At 32.6% G+C, this 19,268-nt stretch overlaps 1 protein-coding gene across 5 annotated transcripts in view; it reads left to right on the top strand.

The window, feature by feature from the left end:
- Nucleotides 1–19,268, top strand: part of CrebB (Cyclic-AMP response element binding protein B) — a 107,041-nt gene that overhangs the window by 71,175 nt on the left and 16,598 nt on the right. For 3 of the 5 annotated variants that reach the window (XM_072523445.1, XM_072523442.1, XM_072523441.1), the window contains exons 5-6: nucleotides 3,851–3,922; nucleotides 10,774–10,908. In XM_072523445.1, coding sequence (XP_072379546.1) covers nucleotides 3,851–3,922; nucleotides 10,774–10,908 — 207 coding nt within the window. The remainder of the gene's footprint in view (nucleotides 1–3,850; nucleotides 3,923–10,773; nucleotides 10,909–19,268) is intronic. The other 2 variants (XM_072523444.1, XM_072523443.1) reach the window with 1 other exon arrangement.

Raw genomic sequence — 19,268 nt, 5'->3', positions numbered from 1 at the left:
ATGTATCTATCTGAGTAACAGGAGTGGGACTAGCCGAATAAAGGGCCAGCACGCTCTTCAAAAAATCCAACACAGTTTCAAGATAGAGCGCTATCATTTTTTTAAGGGAAATATGTTTAAATAAACAATCAAAACGTCAAACTCATTATTTTGCTCATATCTTAAAAACTTGCTCAAACAAAATGAGATATGCCAAATTAAAATCGGTTAATAAACAAAAAAGTTATTACAAAATGAACAACAAAATCGCTGTTTTTGAAAACTGTTAATAACTTTTTTATTATTTATTAAAATTTGTTGCCTAAAAATGAGCTTATTTCTAAGGCCGGTCCAGATAATTTGACTTAATGTATCTATCTGAGTAACAGGAGTGGGACTAGCCGAATAAAGGGCCAGCACGCTTTTCAAAAAATCCAACACAGTTTCAAGATAGAGCGCTCGGAAAAAAATCATGTAAGTTAAGTTTAGGGTGTCTAAAAAATTTAAATTTAAAAATTGCTATTTTAGTGAAATTTTATGTAAAATTTAAAAACGAAAGTTTAACCTTGCATAATTTTTTTTGTATGATCAATATTTCTCCAGTTATAGGAAAAAAATGGGCGCTAAAGCAAACATTTTCGATTTTTTTTTCAGATTTTGTTAAATAGAAAATTAAGCACAAGGTTTTCGGCTGGCGCGTATCCTGATTATTTATACAATGTACAACCTGAAGTGATTCCAGCAAAAAAATAGTCCGCAAAAAACTATGTAAAATGTCCATTATGGTCTGCTTTTCGACAGATCCCGCCTGGACTATTACAGTTAACTTTGTTAGCAATTGCTTTGATGTACAAACTCTTAGTACTGCATAAAACTCTTTGTAAATCCTTTTTAGTCATTTGGCATCTATCTAAACTTATTCTTACATTTACATTAGCAACCCCATATTCAAGAGATTCATAACTGTATTTCTCTTTAAATATATTCTACTAATTCCATATCATAGGTATATTTGTTAAATGAAAATTCACTCTATTTGAATCGTGAATGTGTTGCTTGTGTGAGTCCATTTTAAAAGAGGTAAAAAAGAAATAAATTAGACTTACAATCAGTTTAATTTTACTACCCAAGACGACCGGTTTCGCTTTCTAAAATTTGCAAAGCATCATCAGGTCAGTGGTACAAAGTAAATTAAATGCTGAAATTATAAAAAGCCCATATTAGGGTGCTGTCTTATAAGGATATAGATCAAAAAAAAAGTTATAGATCAAAAAAAGGTTTTAGTAATTATGCCAATATTACATGTTTGTGTTAATCAATATGCATAAATTGCATTAGCAGACAGAGTAACAACCCACAAATTGGTAAGAGAAAAAATCTGTTGAATTGTAATAAATAGTAGAAATAAACAAAATAGTACTCACATTCCGGTACAAGAGTTATTATATAGTGAATGGTGATTCATAGTTCAAACTATCCCTTATTACTGATAATGAGTGATCTTCGGTCAATGTTGTAACTGTCTAACAACTTAGACTTTTAGGTTTTTTAGATTTAGGTTAACCTAAATTATCTTGTCAAATTTACCTCTTAAATACTAGTAGACAACAAAAAAAAACCCAATTCCTCTCCTAGCACGTAATGTAGTGCCTATAAGCCCTCTTTTTTAAGTTTATGTTTGTTTTGTCCTGTTAATTGTGTCCTGTTTGGCCCTAATTGTGTTTTAATTTATTATTTTAACATTTGACATCACAATTCTCTGCCTAGCAGAAATTAAATGCTTTCAATTAAAAGTTGATAATTACAAGTCACAGAAATTGCACACCCACAAAATAGTACAAGTACTTTCATTCATTGTCATATAACTGTCCTCTTTCTTTATAAAAATTTTCAATAATTTAACAACCATTTCAAAATATATCTCTTCAATAAATATAAATAACTTTAATAATTTAAATAGTATAAAACATTACATTTTCTTTCAACAAACAATAACATATACCTTACTCCTATATCATATGTTAACATCCCTCCTCTCAAGAAACTTCCTCCTAAGTTGTTAGACAGTTACAACATTGACCGAAGATCACTCATTATCAGTAATAAGGGATAGTTTGAACTATGAATCACCAATCACTATATAATAACTCTTGTACCGGAATGTAAGTAGTATTTTGTTTATTTCTAATTTATTACAATTCAACAGATTTTTTCTCTTACCAATTTGTGGGTTGTTACTCTGTCTGCTAATGCAATTTATGCATATTGATTAACACAAACATGTAATATTGGCATAATTATTAAAACCTTTTTTTGATCTATATCCTTATAAGACAGCACCCTAATATGGGCTTTTTATAATTTCAGCATTTAATTTACTTTGTACCACCGACCTGATGATGCTTTGCAAATTTTAGAAAGCGAAACCGGTCGTTTTGGGTAGTAAAATTAAACTGATTGTGAGTAAATCTAATTTATTTCTTTTTTACCTCTTTCACTCTATTTGATTTGAACACAAGCTTAAACTTTATAAGAAATACCAGAAAAAGGAGATTGTTATAATATCAGATATATTTCCATAGAAAATTGCAGCTTCTATTAATTTGTTTCATCAAAAAGAAACGGAATAAAAAAAATATTATAACTTACAGTTTGGCCTGCTTTCACCACAAACTTCATAAACTACAACTAAACACTTCTTACCGGTATACTGCAACTTAGATCTCTCAAGACCAATTAGAAGATTCTACTGAGACTTCAGATCTAATTATCAGTTCTTCATGGCTTCTATAATTTGCCGGCAAATATTTATTTAGCGCTTGACTGGTGCTAAGGTACGAAGCAGCCACAACTCTATAATTCGACTGCTTAGATCGAAGTCAAAATGGGAATCTGATGGGACAACCCCTAGTACTTAACTGGCCAAATGCCTGCCCTAGGCTGACTGACCGCCATGCCACAACCCTCCAAGATCTCAGCTAGGACTGAATTGAGAAACTCGTCTCTGCGATCTAATTCACACAACCTTGGATCTGCGATGATCTTTTTCCGACAAAACTAAACTCACAGCCGGCGATTGGATTCCGTTTCTCGGCTTTTGTCAATGTAAATAAATGATTCGATTCTAAAGTCGGTCTTAATTGAAATCTCCGATAAAAGGCAATTTGAAAATAACACTTACATTTGGTTTATTCTATTCGAAGAGATACTAAAGAGTTTTTTTTTCGCAGATTTTGAGATGTTTATAAGAAACTTTCATTCGATTATATAAATGTAAGACGGCGAATTAAAACCTTATACAGAATGGGACAATTAAAATGCTACATAATTATTGTGCTGACGTTTCGCCTTCCCGGTTAGAAGTTGTTTTCAAAATAAAAGATTTTTTCCAAACTGTTTCTGAACTCAAAATTGAAATGTCAAAAAATAGTTTTAATCTTAAAATTGTGGATGATCCCCAGTACGTACTAATTACCAGTAAAATATCATAAAAAACTCTTCAGAACAAGTTTGGAGAATAGTACTTCACAAAAAATTATTAGTTTCATCCTAGTTCGTATTCCATGTTACTATTATTTTAAGACATTTGTTTTCATTTTTATTGTACTCAACCGTCACCACACAATTTTATTTGTCTAGATATTTTTTCATTAGCTGCCATACTATAACAAAAGTTATAAGTGACAAATAATAGTTTATTGATGTGTGGTTGCCTCATACAGTTCAAATGTTTGCTTAAAACTTGAAACAACATTGGTATTTTGGTTTTTCATACAGTATTATATTAAACTCTATATTTTTTAAAGATCAGGACTTCAGAAAAAGACGTGAACATTGTAATAATTGAATTTGCATTTTATGGTGTTCACAGAAGGGAAAATCGAGCAAACTTCTTCAGAGGCAGATAGTGAGCTGTCGTCTCACTCTATCCCATACCACACAGGTTAGTTTTTTCACGAATCGTTCATTGTTTTGAAAAAGGGAATATTACGATGTTTATTCATGTAAGCACTGGTGTTAATCTGTTCTTACTTAAAATTTTTGAATAATCCTGTTAGATTGTAGATTTAGCCCATGCACCACTATTTTTGTACTAACAGTCAAATTGAAGGAAAAATGCAGTATGCAGTAAGTACAATAAAAATGTGTGTTTATACTAACAAGAGAAATAATAAGAAGTAAGAAAAGATGACGACAATTCCGTCTGTATATCTTTCCTAACACATTTTAAAAAGAACTCGTCGTTTTACGTTTACATTTTTATACACCACACTTTCTATTATGTTTGTCTCAAATATGTATATTTAAATTGATACATGAAAACAACTATGTAAATGCCCACGATTCTTCTTTTTATCTCCGTGGCTGAAAAAAAGGAAGCAAGTGTAATTTGTTCTATCCATGTTTGTCTTTGCTGCTAAATTCATATCTTTTTTTTAAGTTTAAAGGTTTCTTGAATAATAAATTATTTTTTATGTTCTTAAAGTGAGATAGTGGCCGGGAGTTGACTTTATACCATAATAGATAAAAAAATGGAAGTGTAAACTTCTGATGTAATTGGTATATATTTAACTAAAAAATTAAATTAAAAATCAAAATGGAGTAAAATAGTTGATTTTTTGTTCAGCGCGAACGTTTTCGGACTTAGAGTCCATCTTCAGTGAACTTTGAACTACTTGCTCTAATAACCGCAACAACAAGCAGTGTGTGAGTTTACATTGAAAACCATACTTAAAAGTATTAAATGAAACGACATAATGTCGATGAATATAGATTTAACTACCCGGGAACGGTATGTCTCTACTCGAAACAGCACTCACATCAGTCTTGGTCTGCAATAGCCAGCCAACTTAATATTTTTTTATAAACTTCCAGTCTAATTCTCCTAATTTATACAGTGCATAATAGTCTGTGTGCTGTAGTTCTATTCTAATTGTAATATCTAAAGAATGGTGAAAGAATCTTGGGAAATGTCTAAGGTAAGCGTGGTCCTGGTAGAAGAAGAACATCAAGATTGAAAAATGTAAGACAATGGTACAGAAAATCGACTACATTATTATTGAGATCTTCTGTCAATAAAGTCACGATAGCAAATATGGTAGCCAACATGATCTCCAACGCTCGATAACGGTCATGAAACTAGAAGAAAAATAAGAAGAATGGTTAGTAACAACAGTAATATCCATACCTAAAAAGTCAAACGCATAGCAATGTACCGAACACCGGACCATTAGTCTCATAATTCATTTGTTAAAAATCATTTATGAAAAATTATAAGCCCAAATCGGACAGAAACAATTTGGATTTCTAAACAGAGTAGGACTAAATATTAGAGATGTCTTGTTTGGATTTACTAATTTTTTTGTCACGATATGATTAGAGAATTGTAAAACCGTTAATGCTGAATGGTATACAACCATTTGTTCGATAGAAGTGATTGATAAACTTCGCAAAAATAACGGGAATTTCAGCTCTCACACGGCTCGTGTAACATGCGAGTATTTGAAGACGAAAAACATCGATTTGGTGGGCCATCCTTTATACATTCCCGAGTGGGCACCGTGTGATTTATTTGAGTTATCTTATTTTTAGATACCTAATTCAGACTAGTATAAATGATTCGACAAGTGATTTCTTTGACTGATAAGTGTATTGTTTTTAAAGGCGAATACTGTGGAAACAATAAAGCTGATTTTTGCCCAAAAATATGTTTTTCTTCTACTACTTGTGCAAAACTTTTAGTGTACGCGCCGTATATGGGTAATGTGAGAAGAGGCGAAAACTATTTGTTACTTCAGATGATAATACAAGTAAGTAAGCAAGTAATACATAAGTATTGAAAGAAGGCGCATTTCCTGGTTAAATTACCCGAAAAAGTAGTATAAATGCAGTTCCGCAGAACTATTTAGAGCTGCAGTGTCAAAAGTTAAAATGGCCATGATGATTACCAACCTCATCAAAGGAGAAGATGTCTAAAGAAGAAGAAAAAAATAAAAAGATGTGTCAGGCAGGGATGTGGAATATCACCAGGACTGTTGAATGTCTATTCAGAAGAAATAATTAAGAAATACGTTCAGAATAAAAGAACGCGGCTAAAAATGAATAGTCACCCTATTCGTAATATTCGACAGATAGATAATTTCGCGCTTATTGCTGGAAATATCGATGACCTCCAGAGACTACTAGTTAAAGTAATAGAAAGAAGCGAAAAATTTGGTAGGTCGTTCAATACAAAAAACAGCAAATTTGTGATAATCATAAGCACATTAACATTTTTCAACAAATCGAACAACTATCTACGAACAAATATTAACTGGTCTAACGAGAAATCAGAATAAGGGTAGAGAAAGCTGGAAGTTCTTTTAACAATATGAAACAAATACTATTTAAAAATTCCTTTATAAAAGGTATATATTTAATATGTACCTTTTATAAAGGAATTTTTATATAAATTTTTTGTGATACATGGTATACAGCTAGCTACAGGAATTTAGTTTCCTCGTGGAATACTATTTAATCGAAAAGTTTGGAACTGATGTTAAAGAGTGTTATTTTCTAGTTCTTGTTGTATGGTGACGGTGCCTGAACGCTAAAAAATAATGCATAAACAAGCTAAAGACATTTTTGATGTGGATATGTCGAAAGACCTTGCTCTCTTAAAAGAACAATGAGGCAACTAACCGAGAAGTACTCCAAAGGGTGAAAATACAAAAAAGGTAGCATTGACAATTATAACCAGGAAACTACAGTTTATGGTATATTTTACAACTAGTGATAAATACCATATGTTAGAATTGATAATGCAGAGAAATAGGGGAACCAACAATATAGGAAGGAGAAGGATATTTTGATGAAAAACCCAAGAGAGCGACACGCTTGCATTTCTTTCAAATTATCCAGAGCAGCAACCTTAAAATTTCCATGATGTTAGCCAACCGTCATGGCGGAAAAGGCTCTTAAAGAAGAAAAATCTAATTCTTCTACCTTGTTAATATTGCTATCTTCATCATTAGCCTATATTAAGTTCACTGCAGAACATAGGCCTCCCCTGTTTGTATCCAGAGTGCAAGGTCTTTTGCAGTGTGGATCCAATGTTCCGTCATCTTTCGCAGATCATCTTGCCATCGTGTAGGTGGTCTTCCTCTATTTCATTTATCTGTTCTTGGTCTCTACTCCGTTAACTTGCATCTATCCTTCATCCTTGCCACGTGGCTAACCCATCTCTATTTTAATCTGCAGGCTGTTGTAGGTCTTCGTTTGTGATCTTGTTTTTTTATTGTTACTCCTATCGTTGAACGTTCTATCCTTTTTCGTGCTATTCGTAGTTTTAAACTTTTTTTTTTGCTACAGACAGTCTTTCCGCACTGTAGGTCATTAATGGCATAACAAACTGATCGAAGACTTTCCACTTCAGATTAATCGATATGTTGCCGTCTTTAAATACGTTTTTAAGAGCTCCATTATGCTGTCATTCATGTGCTAGTTTTCTTGATACCTCACCTGTACCAGGTGAGGTAATATTGCTATGGTTCGTGGTTATCCACAGTAGATTATTTATTTATGGTGAACTATGATCTCATTATTAATTCTTTTTATAAGCGGTATTTTTGTTTTATTTTATATCTAATTTTTTTTCCTATTTATAGACTAAGTTAAATGATTTTGTTGATTTTAGCCAGCCTGGGTTTGTAAGGTATAAAACACTCATTCTACCGAACCATTCTGTCTCCGATTTTTTTTAGTGATTCTGTTTTTGAACATACTTATAATGAATTTCATTCTTTTTAGTTTGACACCCACCTCAATTTTCCGCTTTGAACATTTCTCGTATGTTTTCACTGTCCTCATTTCGCTTCTATGATATGTATTGTTTAAGTTTCTTCAGCTTTCTATGACAAAATATTATAGTGTAAATTATAAAAGAAGGTATTAAAGTCATATGTTTGTGGTAATATTTTAAACACACATTTTTGTTTTATCAACATGTATTTTCCTCTATTTTTCAATGTGTTAATTAGGAACTATTTAACATTTTTAAACTAAAATTTTGAAATGTAAATAATCTTTGCAATATATTATGAGGTAAACAGAATTTCAATGGCATAATAATTATTATCTATGTAATCTCACCACATCGAAGACAATTCATCCCTTAAAAACAAGAAAAGAAACGTACTTGACTGCTCTAACTTTAGAGATGTCTTTTCTTAAGAGAGTATACAAGGTTTTGTCCTTGATACTGCGCGAATGACTGGCACACTACGCTGACAATATCATCTAATCCTACCGAATAGGATTTTTGAAAAACAGATTTATCACTGATCACATGTCACTTATTAGACAAATACCAAAAAAACAACGGAGTTTGACATGTACTTCCTTGTACATATTAGTGCACTTCTAAGCCGATGAAACTACTTTGAAGTACAACATGACACTATCCAAACAAGAAAAATCCAAAGTCAGCAAGTCAGAGCGAGAAGTCAACAGCAACAAAATACAATCTTTATAAAACATAATACGCCCAATGCTTACTGACTTAGACATGAGATGATTACTGCTTCGAATCTTTGAAAGAAAAGCCTTTGAAAAAATTGCTTTCCTTATGTAGTGGAGTTAACAAAGAGTTTGTATGGAGAAGGCGATATAATTTTGATCTCTAGAGACTTTTAGGGATGCAGACATTGCTAATACCGTCAAAATAAACATCCTGAGATGGTTGAACCACATGGTACGGGTGAATGGAAGACTCTGCCTTAAATAAATATGCTAAACAAACTGGTCGGAAGGAAAAGCAGACGACGACCTAAGATGAGATATCTGGACGATGTAGGGGAAGATTTGAGGGATATTGGAATAAAGGGGTGGAGAATATTATTATGTTAAACATTGTTTTTAGTATATACTTATGTAAATCTGGTATTGAAACAATTCCTCTGCTATGAACACTTCTTTTGTTTAAATATCTCTTAGGAGTAAGTATTTAATTCAGTCTAATTATTTAATTAAATAATTTTAAAATATTCTTCATAATCATAATCATTGAGTATCCCACGCTAAGTAATATTAACAGTATCAGGACTAACTTAGATACAATCAAGTTAACTCAAAATATTCATAAAAAAGTAAATTTCGGGGTATCACTCCGAGACGCACAGAAAAATTATTGGGTAAGGAGTAAAATCAAACCTACAGATTCCATTAAATACAATTAAAACTAAAATAGCGATAGCTGTACACAACACAACGAAAGATATACAGATGGACAAAAGTAGCTTTTTATGAGTTTACTTTCATTCCATTATCCTTTTTTATTTTATTTATCTAGTTACTTCCTGATAATAACTCATCGCCAATGATTATGGTATCAACCTAGAGAATATCGTTACAGCTGGTGCTCAAATGTCATTGGAATTTCACAATTTTAGTTTAAATGATTTCTAGTATAGTTCTTGATTAGTATATTGTAAAAAATCTTTGGAACACTTTTCCCACCCATAATTTTAATGAACTAAAATAGAAAAAAAAATATCACGAATGTAATTATATACCATAACTCGAGGCAATCTGTCTACGTTTGAAGGTACGTAATTTTCTACGTTTGCACATTAAATAAAAGTTCTATAGGTACGAATTAATTATAAGTAATCGCCAAGAGATGAATAAGCAATCATTATTTACTCTTGTAGTGCATGTTTAAATCTGAAAGTTAAAAGTTTTACGCATATACAAATGAATAATAATCTTTTTTGAGAATTGATGTGGTCATACGACATTTTCTTATGTAACTATCTATTGTATTTAATAGAATAATATAGTAACGTTGCGATCTATAGCAAGCGAGTAAGTAAATATAGAGTGCCTCTGTAAATAAATTAGACAAATACGTAATAAACACTAACATTGTACCGCAATAGTATAATTATATAATTTAAAGCGATTCAGTAGACATTAATAACTATTCAAACAAGTAATGTCAGAAATATGTCATGATATGATTAACTAATTGTGCTTTATTCTCAATAAATATAGTAAATAACATAAAAAACATCAAAAGAAAACAGCTTCAGAATCATATTTTTTTATGTGTTTTTTAAATTTTTATTTCCAATATCCTTTAAGGCAAAAGTCCCTCTGCATCTATAAGATGTATTGTGTCCCCCTCTCCTTGCCGTCTCTGAGAGCTTCTCAGTGATCAGAGCAGCTCATGCGGTTTTGTGAGCTCCCAGATAAGGTGTTCTGGAGTTCCTAAGATGTAGCAGTTAAAGGTATAACGTATAGAGGTTTCATCCACTAGTTGCGGTTGATTCCCAATATATAATATATTTGATAAAAAGATGATATGCCTCAAATAAACATTTTTAAAAAAATATTCAGAATAACACAACAATAAATTTTCTAAAAAAAAGTTATTTAAAAATTTAGGAAGCTAAACGATCTCTATATGAAACTTACCATAATGAAAACTCCATCAATTTTGGAAAATATGTTCAAATAGTGTAATGGAATATATAACATAGATGGAACAAAACGAATATTTAAATTCCATTTTGATCATTATTCTTTTAATTTTCAGATATGTTTAAAATGATTAAAATAGAATCTTATAATTTAATTTGTACAAAATAAGTGATAGAACTTTTATTTTGAATTCTTTAGCACAACACTTGCTTTTCCTTTCTAACAATATTGTAATATGTAATATATTTATTACAATTGTATCAAGTCTCTAATAGTCATACATTTAATGTCGGTGTCCATCTTCCAAAATGTTAACATTATTTTTCTTTGCAGTGCTACCAGCGACAGCTCTTCAGATTACTAGTGGCGAAGGTGGACATCAGGGTATTCAAACTTTAACAATGACTAATGCGACTGCAGGTGGCGCCATCGTACAATACGCTCAAGGACAAGAATTTTTTGTACCTGGTATGGATACTTTCATACAACTATATTTTATCAGCTGTTCAATAACAATGTCGGAAGCGGCTTTCATTTTGACAATGGCTTTCTGATCCATTAAATACTTTTTTTGATAACCATAAAGCGATTGAATTTAATGGTTTTTGTATATACAGTGCTAGTCAAAAGTCCGTTCCCCCCCTCGTATCTTTTGAACGGTTATTGTTATAATAGTGAAATTTGGAGGGAGGTAATAAACAGACGTAGCCTTCTCAACTAGTCATAACAGGTGACTTAATAGTGACAGATGACATTACAGCGCCACTGTGACAGATAATTTTAAATGGCACCTTATGGCAAGTGATACCTCGTTTGAAAGGTATTGAAAATACCTATTTAGTCATAATAATTTTGTTTGAGTTTAAGCTCATTTTGATGAATAAATTAAATAAATACTAAAATTGTAGCTCCTCATTTAATTGATTAATATTTAACAATCAGTTCTTATAGTAAGTGTTCAAAATGTGCTCCATCTACTTCCTGACAGTAATGCTTCCTATTTCTAAACTCTTGCCGTACTCGTTCAAATGTGTCGGGAGAAATTGCCCTACATTCTTCAACAATTCGTTGTTTCAAAATGTCAATATTGTCGGTTGCTGTAGCGTAAACTTTAGATTTCAAGTATCCCCACAGAAAAAAATCTAATGGTGTGAGGTCCGGTGACCGAGCTGGCCATTCTATCGTACCTCGTCGTCCAATCCATCTACCACGATATTCCTCATCTAGGTAACGTCTTACTGCACCATAATGGTGTGCAGGAGCACCATCTTGTTGAAACGTTATTTCCAAGTTGCCGAATTCATCTGGATTATCCTCCAGAATTTGAAGTATTAATGGTTCAATTGCATTTTGTAACATCTCCAGATACACTTCACCGGTTAAGTTAGTATTGAGAAAAACAGGCCCAACTATGTGGTTTCCCAAAATACCTGCCCAAACATTTATTTTTTTTGGAAATTGAGTATGTGTTTCACGAAAGACGTGAGGATTTGTGTCACTCCAATACCTCACATTGTGTGTGTTAACATTTCCATTGAGAGAAAAAGTACTTTCGTCACTAAAACAAATTGTTTTTATGTAATTGGGCTGTTGGTTAATTTTATTGGACATATTTTCACAGAATTCTAGTCTTCGGTCGGGGTCATCATCTGAAAGTTGGTGCACAATTTTTAATTTGTATGGATGAAATTTGTTTTCAGCCAACACTCGGTGTACTGTCTTTTGACTGATTCCATAGATAGATGCAACTTGGGCTGTAGAAGAAGTAAGGTTCACTACCATTTCTGAAATTATGTTAATTTTTTTGTCGTCACTTATTGTTGGTCGAACAGATCGTTTGACATCTTGAACACTACCTGTTTGTTTAAACTTCCGAAGAAGCTTCCTCAAATAAGCTCTCGATGTAGGGCGATCGGGGTACCTCTCATTAAAAAGACGTTCCGCTGCATGAAAATTATTTCCACATTCACCAATTATTAACACAGCTGCTACTTTGTCTGCTACAGTACGTACCATTCTGCCTTTGTAAAAATTTAAACGTCTCGTTAAATGATATTTAAACTATAGATTAACTAAGAACAACTAACTAAAAACAACTTGACTAAACTTGAATTGACTAAACTAGGCAGAAACGGAAACTAAATATTCAGGTATAAACGCGTTCGCAAACTAAAAGTAACTAGAGAATTGACTAAACTAAGTAGAAACAGAAACTAAATATTGAGCTATAAACGCTTTTGCAAACTAAAAACAACTAGAGAATTAACAAACGTCAAATTTTTTGACAAATAACCAAAAGCAGGCGTTAGAATTTTTATTAATTAAATGTAAACCAGAATTTTAATGTTTATTTTCTTTATTTATTCGTCAAAATCATCTTAAATCCAAACAAAATTAGAATAATTGAATAGGTATATTAAAATAATTTTGTAGTTTCGCATTTAATTAATAAATATTCGTTCGCCTCTAGTTAATTGTCAAAAAAGTTGATGTTGACGTACAAACAATTAGAGAATTGAAAGATATCTCATTTAATTTATCAATTAAATGAGAAACTACAATTTTAGTATTTATTAAATTTATTCATCAAAATGAGCTTAAACTTAAATAAAATTAGTATGGTTGAATAGGTATTTTCAATACCTTTCAAACGAGGTATAACTTGCCATAAGGTGCTATTTAAAATTATCTGTCACAGTAGCGCTATAACGTCATCTGTCACTATTACGTCACTTGTTATGACTAGTTAAGAAGCCTACGTTTATTTATTACCTCCCTCCAAATTTCACTATTATAAGTAAAACCGTTCAAAAGATACGAGGGGGGGAACGGACTTTTGACTAGCACTGTATAATATATATAATATAATAATAATAATATAATATACTAGCTGACCCGCCGAACTTACCGTCTTAAAGTTAAATAATATATTGTTCAATAAACTCCTATTTCGAGTCTGTTAAGTATAGTCCTACCAGGGATCTAAGAGAGTCATTAATATTTATTATCGATAAGTGTCTACCGCAAGGCAGCGGGGGATCGCCTCTGGACAGGATGGTACTTTTATTTTCGATTTGCATTAGTTATTCGATTGTTAGGTGTGTTTAAAAGCCGGTCTTTATCATTGTCTACTAAAGTTATAATATAAGTTTACCATTTATAAATACAATTCAAAAAGTACTTTCATTTAAAAGAAATTATATGAGCAAGTCACTATAATAATTGTTTCTTTGAGCAACCTGTCTCTATTTATATAACATCTTTCCATCTTTAGAACATGGGCAACACTATTTTTCCAGCTGTCATTGACTATTTTCTCCATTTCTAATTCAATTAGACGAACCACAGACGAATTTAGGGTGGGCGAAACATTACTTCTTATCGATGCTTTTAGCTCATGCTATATGTGTTCAATCGGATTGAACATGCAATAGTAAGGAGGAAGTCTTAATACTGTATGACCAATTTCTTCCACCAAACTGTCTCAATTATATTGTTTTCTGATGGAAAATGATTTTAAAGTTTTAAGTAATTGTTTTTTAGAATAATTATTATCATAATATATTTTTCCATATCATTTTCCAGCATATATTCCTGGATTCTAAGTTTGGTGTCATTAGAACATGGAACTTTATTCTGAAAACCAGTTTTCAAATAATTCTGACGTAGTGTCATCATGATAGTCGACACGGGAATCCTTAGGCCGTCCGCACGAAGCTACTAAAAAGCAACTAAACTAGTTGGTAACTAGAATTACCAACTGTTTACTAACTGTACACTACGCTACTGAGAATTAATAGAAACGAGTCACTTCTTGCCTGTACGAGTAGCTTTGTTATAGGGTGTTTAAAGTTTAAACTTTATATTATATTATTGAGTGTTATTATCGCGTTAAAAATGTCACTCACTCAAAACAATTATTAAGATAACACAATCTGTTTGTGTTCTACATAATTATGTACGAAAACGGGAAGGAATACCATATAATATATCATTCCAAGTCTTTTCGGTAATATCTTTTTCGCGAATATTCATTTAACATATAGTTGTATAAGCAGGGATGTTTTTCCACTTCTTGCACTAATTTTATATTAAACGACTGTTCTACCAATTTCGCCATTTCGCGTATAAACTTTAAAAATATCACAACAAACTAGAAACTAGTCCCCAAGTGACCTGCACGTCCAGTCTGCTGTCGACTGATCACTGATGCATAAGAGACCGGTTACTAACTAGTAGCGCTGTGTGCGGATACTCATTAAAATACATTGACAGTAACTAATAAGCAACTGATTGGTAACTAAAGTTACCAACTGGTTTCTTTTTAGTAGCTTCATGTGCGGACGGCCTTAATGTTTTTGTGTGACAAGGCTAAAGGATTAGGTATAAAACCATTTTTTGTACCTGCATGGATTATTGTAATACGTTTTCCTTTATTTGATGGAGCTTTTGTTGTACAGCGACCAGAAGAATCTGTCCAGCCATATTTTGGAACGTCATGGGTGTCAAACCATGTCTCATCCAGTTAAACAATTTCTCTTTCACTTTCTCTGTATTTATGAATTTGATGTAATTACTATTTAAATTAAAAAAGCCACAATTAAAAGTTAAAGTACGTTTATTGACGTTTCAATTTCCACTTCGGATTTGATTCCACAACGATTTCCGAAGTGGAAATTGAAACGTCAATAAACGTACTTTAACCTTTAATTGTGGCTTATTCCCATTTAAATAGTAATTACTTCAACATGCCACAAGAAAATAGCTTCAGAACAATATTATGAATTTGAATTAAAAAAATCGTTTTTATTTTAAAGCCGTTTTTTAGAAGACATTACAATACTGTCTCACTGCAGCACTTGATTCCTGTGTCATCTTTCTGCAAATTTTGCATAATGGTTTTTAACGAGGGGACCATCTGTTCTTCATACATGTTATAAATTTTTCTTCTAATGATCTCCACATCACTCCGGTCTAGTTTCCTAAACATGTCAGCGTCTTCTTTTTCTTCTACTTATCACTTCGACTTTGACTGATAATGACGGGATATTTATAATCCTCTTTTTAAAAGATAGTTTATTATCAGGATCGAAAAAATATACCTGAATTGTTACCGTTTTTGAGGTTCAAAAAATATTTTCTTTTCATAAATTCCATTTCGGGCGTTAAATTTTATATATTACAATATATTTTTTTATCTCACTGTTCAATCAAAAATACAAATTTCAGAACCTGTAAAATATTCCTGAAAATTATACACTCTAGAGTACACAGAAAACTGGAAATGGACATCAATAATACCCAGTTTGGATTCCGAAATGGACTTGGAACAAGAGAGGCGTTGTTTGCACTGAACGTTATGTCTCAAAGATGTCTTGACATAAATCAAGATGTATTCATGTGTTTCATAGATTACAACAAGGCCTTTGATAAAGTGCGGCATGATCACCTAATCAGACTCCTGACAGAAAAGAATTTAGATAAACGAGACATCCGACTAATAGCAAATATGTACTACAATCAGAAAGCAGTAGTGAGAGTAGAGAATAATACCACTGAAGAAATTGAAATAAAGCGAGGTGTGAGACAAGGGTGTATACTGTCACCAACCCTGTTTAATCTCTATTCCGAAGACGTAATGAATAGAACACTCTCTGAGCAATCCGTAGGTATTAAAATAAATGGTGTTAGATTAAACAATCTGAGATTTGCCGACGACACCGTTCTGATCGCAGAAACACTTGAAGAGCTACAGACATTGGTGAATAAGATAGCAGACTGCAGCGAAGAATATGGACTATCTTTGAACATAAAGAAAACTAAATTTATGGTAATATCGAAATCAACACAAAATGTCCAAAATTTTTATTTACACAATGAAATTATCGATCGAGTTAGCAAATACAAATATTTAGGCACTTTTATAAATGAAGACAACGATAGCTCAGCAGACATCAAAATAAGAATAGAAAAAGCCAGATCCATATTCACTAAAATGAAGAGAGTGTTCTGCGGAAGAGATTTGAGCCTTGAAATTAAACTTCGCCTGATGAGATGTTACGTACTTTCTGTGCTGTTCTACGGAATGGAGTCATGGACGTTGAAAAATATTGATACCAAAAAATTAGAGGCATTTGAACTGTGGATGTATCGCAGAATCCTGAGAATATTATGGACCGAGAGAGTCACAAATGTCGAGGTCTTGAGAAGAATGAATAAAGAAAAGGAAGTCATATTTACGATCAAAAAACGAAAACTGCAATACTTGGGATACATTACAAGAGGCGAAAGATATGAACTGCTTCGAATAATTATGCAAGGGAAAATAGCAGGAAAAAGGTCCATAGGAAGAAGACGAAACTCCTGGCTAAAGAAGAAATAATTTAATGCGGTGAAGGAGGCGGCAGTCTTAACACAAAGACCAATGAAGCCAGTGTGGTTAATAACAAAACAACCGATAGTAAGTAAAGGAAAAAAAGACGCTGGTATGTTTAGGAAACTAGACCGGAGTGATGTGGAAATCATTAGAAGAAAAACTTATAACATGTGTGAATAATTTAAAAACCATCATGCATATGTTGCAGAAAGTTGACACATGAATCAAGTGCTGCAGTGAGACAGTAAGGCAATGTCTTCTAAAAAACAGTTTTAAAATAAAAAAGCAAAAGAAAGCACGTTCAAACCCAACCACAATGATGGTGAAGAACTGAGATGGGAAGAACCATTCCAAACTGAAGAAAGAATAACGTTAACATCACTTAGAGAAGTATCAACAGAAATAAAAGAGAATATAAATCCTAAGAAAGCTCCAGGATATGATCTCATAACAGGCGAATTATTAAAAAATCTACCAAAAAAAGTCATAGTTAAGCTGACACACCTAATAAATGCTGCTTTTAGATTGAGATATGTTCCCAGACTCTGGAAAGTAGCCGAAGTAATTATGATCGCCAAACCAGGTAAATCTCCTAATGAAGTGACATCCTATCGACCAATATCACTCCTTCCGGTGATGTCAAAACTATTTGAAAAACTTCTATTGAAAAGATTAAAACCAATAATAGAAAGAAAAAATCTTATACCAAATCATCAATTTGGTTTCAGAAATCAACATTCCACTATAGATCAAGTTCACAGAATAACGAATATAATAGAAAAAAACATTAGAAGAAAATAAAGTCTGCTCTACAATCTTCTTGGATGTAGCACAGGCGTTTGATAAAGTCTGGCATGACGGTTTAAACTATAAACTAAGAACGTTCATGCCTAAACAGTATTCAGAAATCTTGAAATCATACATTGCGAATAGATATTTCAGACTAAAACAAGAAGAAGTTTACACCGACTTAAGGGAGATCAAAGCTGGCGTGCCACAAGGGAGTGTCTTAGGTCCGGTCCTGTACCTACTGTATACGTGTGACATTCCAGTGCTAGAACAAAATACTATTGCCACCTTCGCGGATGATACAGCCATACTGGCGATAGGAGACACTAGTGAAGAAGCGACTGATAAGCTGCAACTATCAGTAAATAAAATACATAACTGGACCAGAAAATGGCGAATAAAATTAAATGAGACTAAATCTGCACACGTTAACTTTACAAGTAAAAAAATAGAAAATTTACCAGTTAGAATAAATGATACCCGAATTCCTTATGCAACATCAGCAAAATACTTGGGCATCACCCTAGACGCGAAGCTGCGCTGGAAAGTCCATGTCAAAAAGAAAAGAGGGGAGCTTGATATTAGATATAAGAAATTGTATTGGCTGATTGGAAAAAACTCAACATTATCAATTCATAATAAATTATCCATCTACAAGCAAGTACTGAGGCCAGTATGGGTATATGGGTGCCAACTCTGGGGCTGTACCAAAGCTAGTAATATACATATTATCCATAGATTTCAAAACAAAGTACTGAGAAACATTGTTGATGCTCCTTGGTATATCCGTAACAGCAACCTCCACCAGGACCTGGGTATGGAAACTGTGATCGAAATAATCAAGAGAACAGCAGCAAGTCACGAGCAGAGGCTGCATAGTCATGTGAATGTCGAGGCAATCCAGCTTCTTGACAACACTGAACTAAAGAGAAGACTCATAAGGACTAAACCATTTGAGCTAGTGTAAATGTGTAACAGTTTAGTGTAAAAAGCAGAGTATAGTGCTGTGAAATTATTGCATGTTAGTTGTAGTGCATTAGTTAATAGATAAAATAAGAGTAAGCCATAGGGTAAGCCTTAGATTTAAGCATTTGCTGTTTATTAAGTTAGGTCAGAAAATAACTGATAATTGGTCATTTGTGACCAGATAGCAGTATACAAACACTGCACAGGTGTTAATAAAAAAAAAATAAAAACGATCGATAAACGACAAGTGATTATGGAATCTGCTTGTTTACAAATATGGAAGACGGAATTTTTAATTCAAATTCATAAATACAGAGAAAGTGGAAGAGAAATTGTTTATCTGGATGGGACGTGGTTTGACACCCATGACGTTCCAAAATGTGGTTGGCCAGATTATTCTTGTCACTACACAACAAAAATTTCATCAAATAAAGGAAAACGTATTACAATAATCCATATAGGAAAAAAATTGTTTTATACCTAATGCTTTAGCCTTGTCCTGCAAAAACATTAAGGACTCCCGTGTCGACCATCATGATGACACCACGTCAGAATTGTTTGAGAACAGGTTTTCAACGAAATTATTGCCAAATATAGTACCAAACAGTGTAATTGTGATGGATAATGCCAGCTACCACAGTCGTAGGCCGAGTAAAGTTCCATGTTCTAATGACATTAAACTTAGAATCCATGAATA

The sequence above is a fragment of the Diabrotica undecimpunctata genome, chromosome 2, assembly GCF_040954645.1.
Source record: "Diabrotica undecimpunctata isolate CICGRU chromosome 2, icDiaUnde3, whole genome shotgun sequence".
Lineage (NCBI taxonomy): Eukaryota > Metazoa > Arthropoda > Insecta > Coleoptera > Chrysomelidae > Diabrotica > Diabrotica undecimpunctata.
Note: the sequence above shows the minus strand (reverse complement) of the source record. Positions and strands in the feature narration are given on the sequence as shown.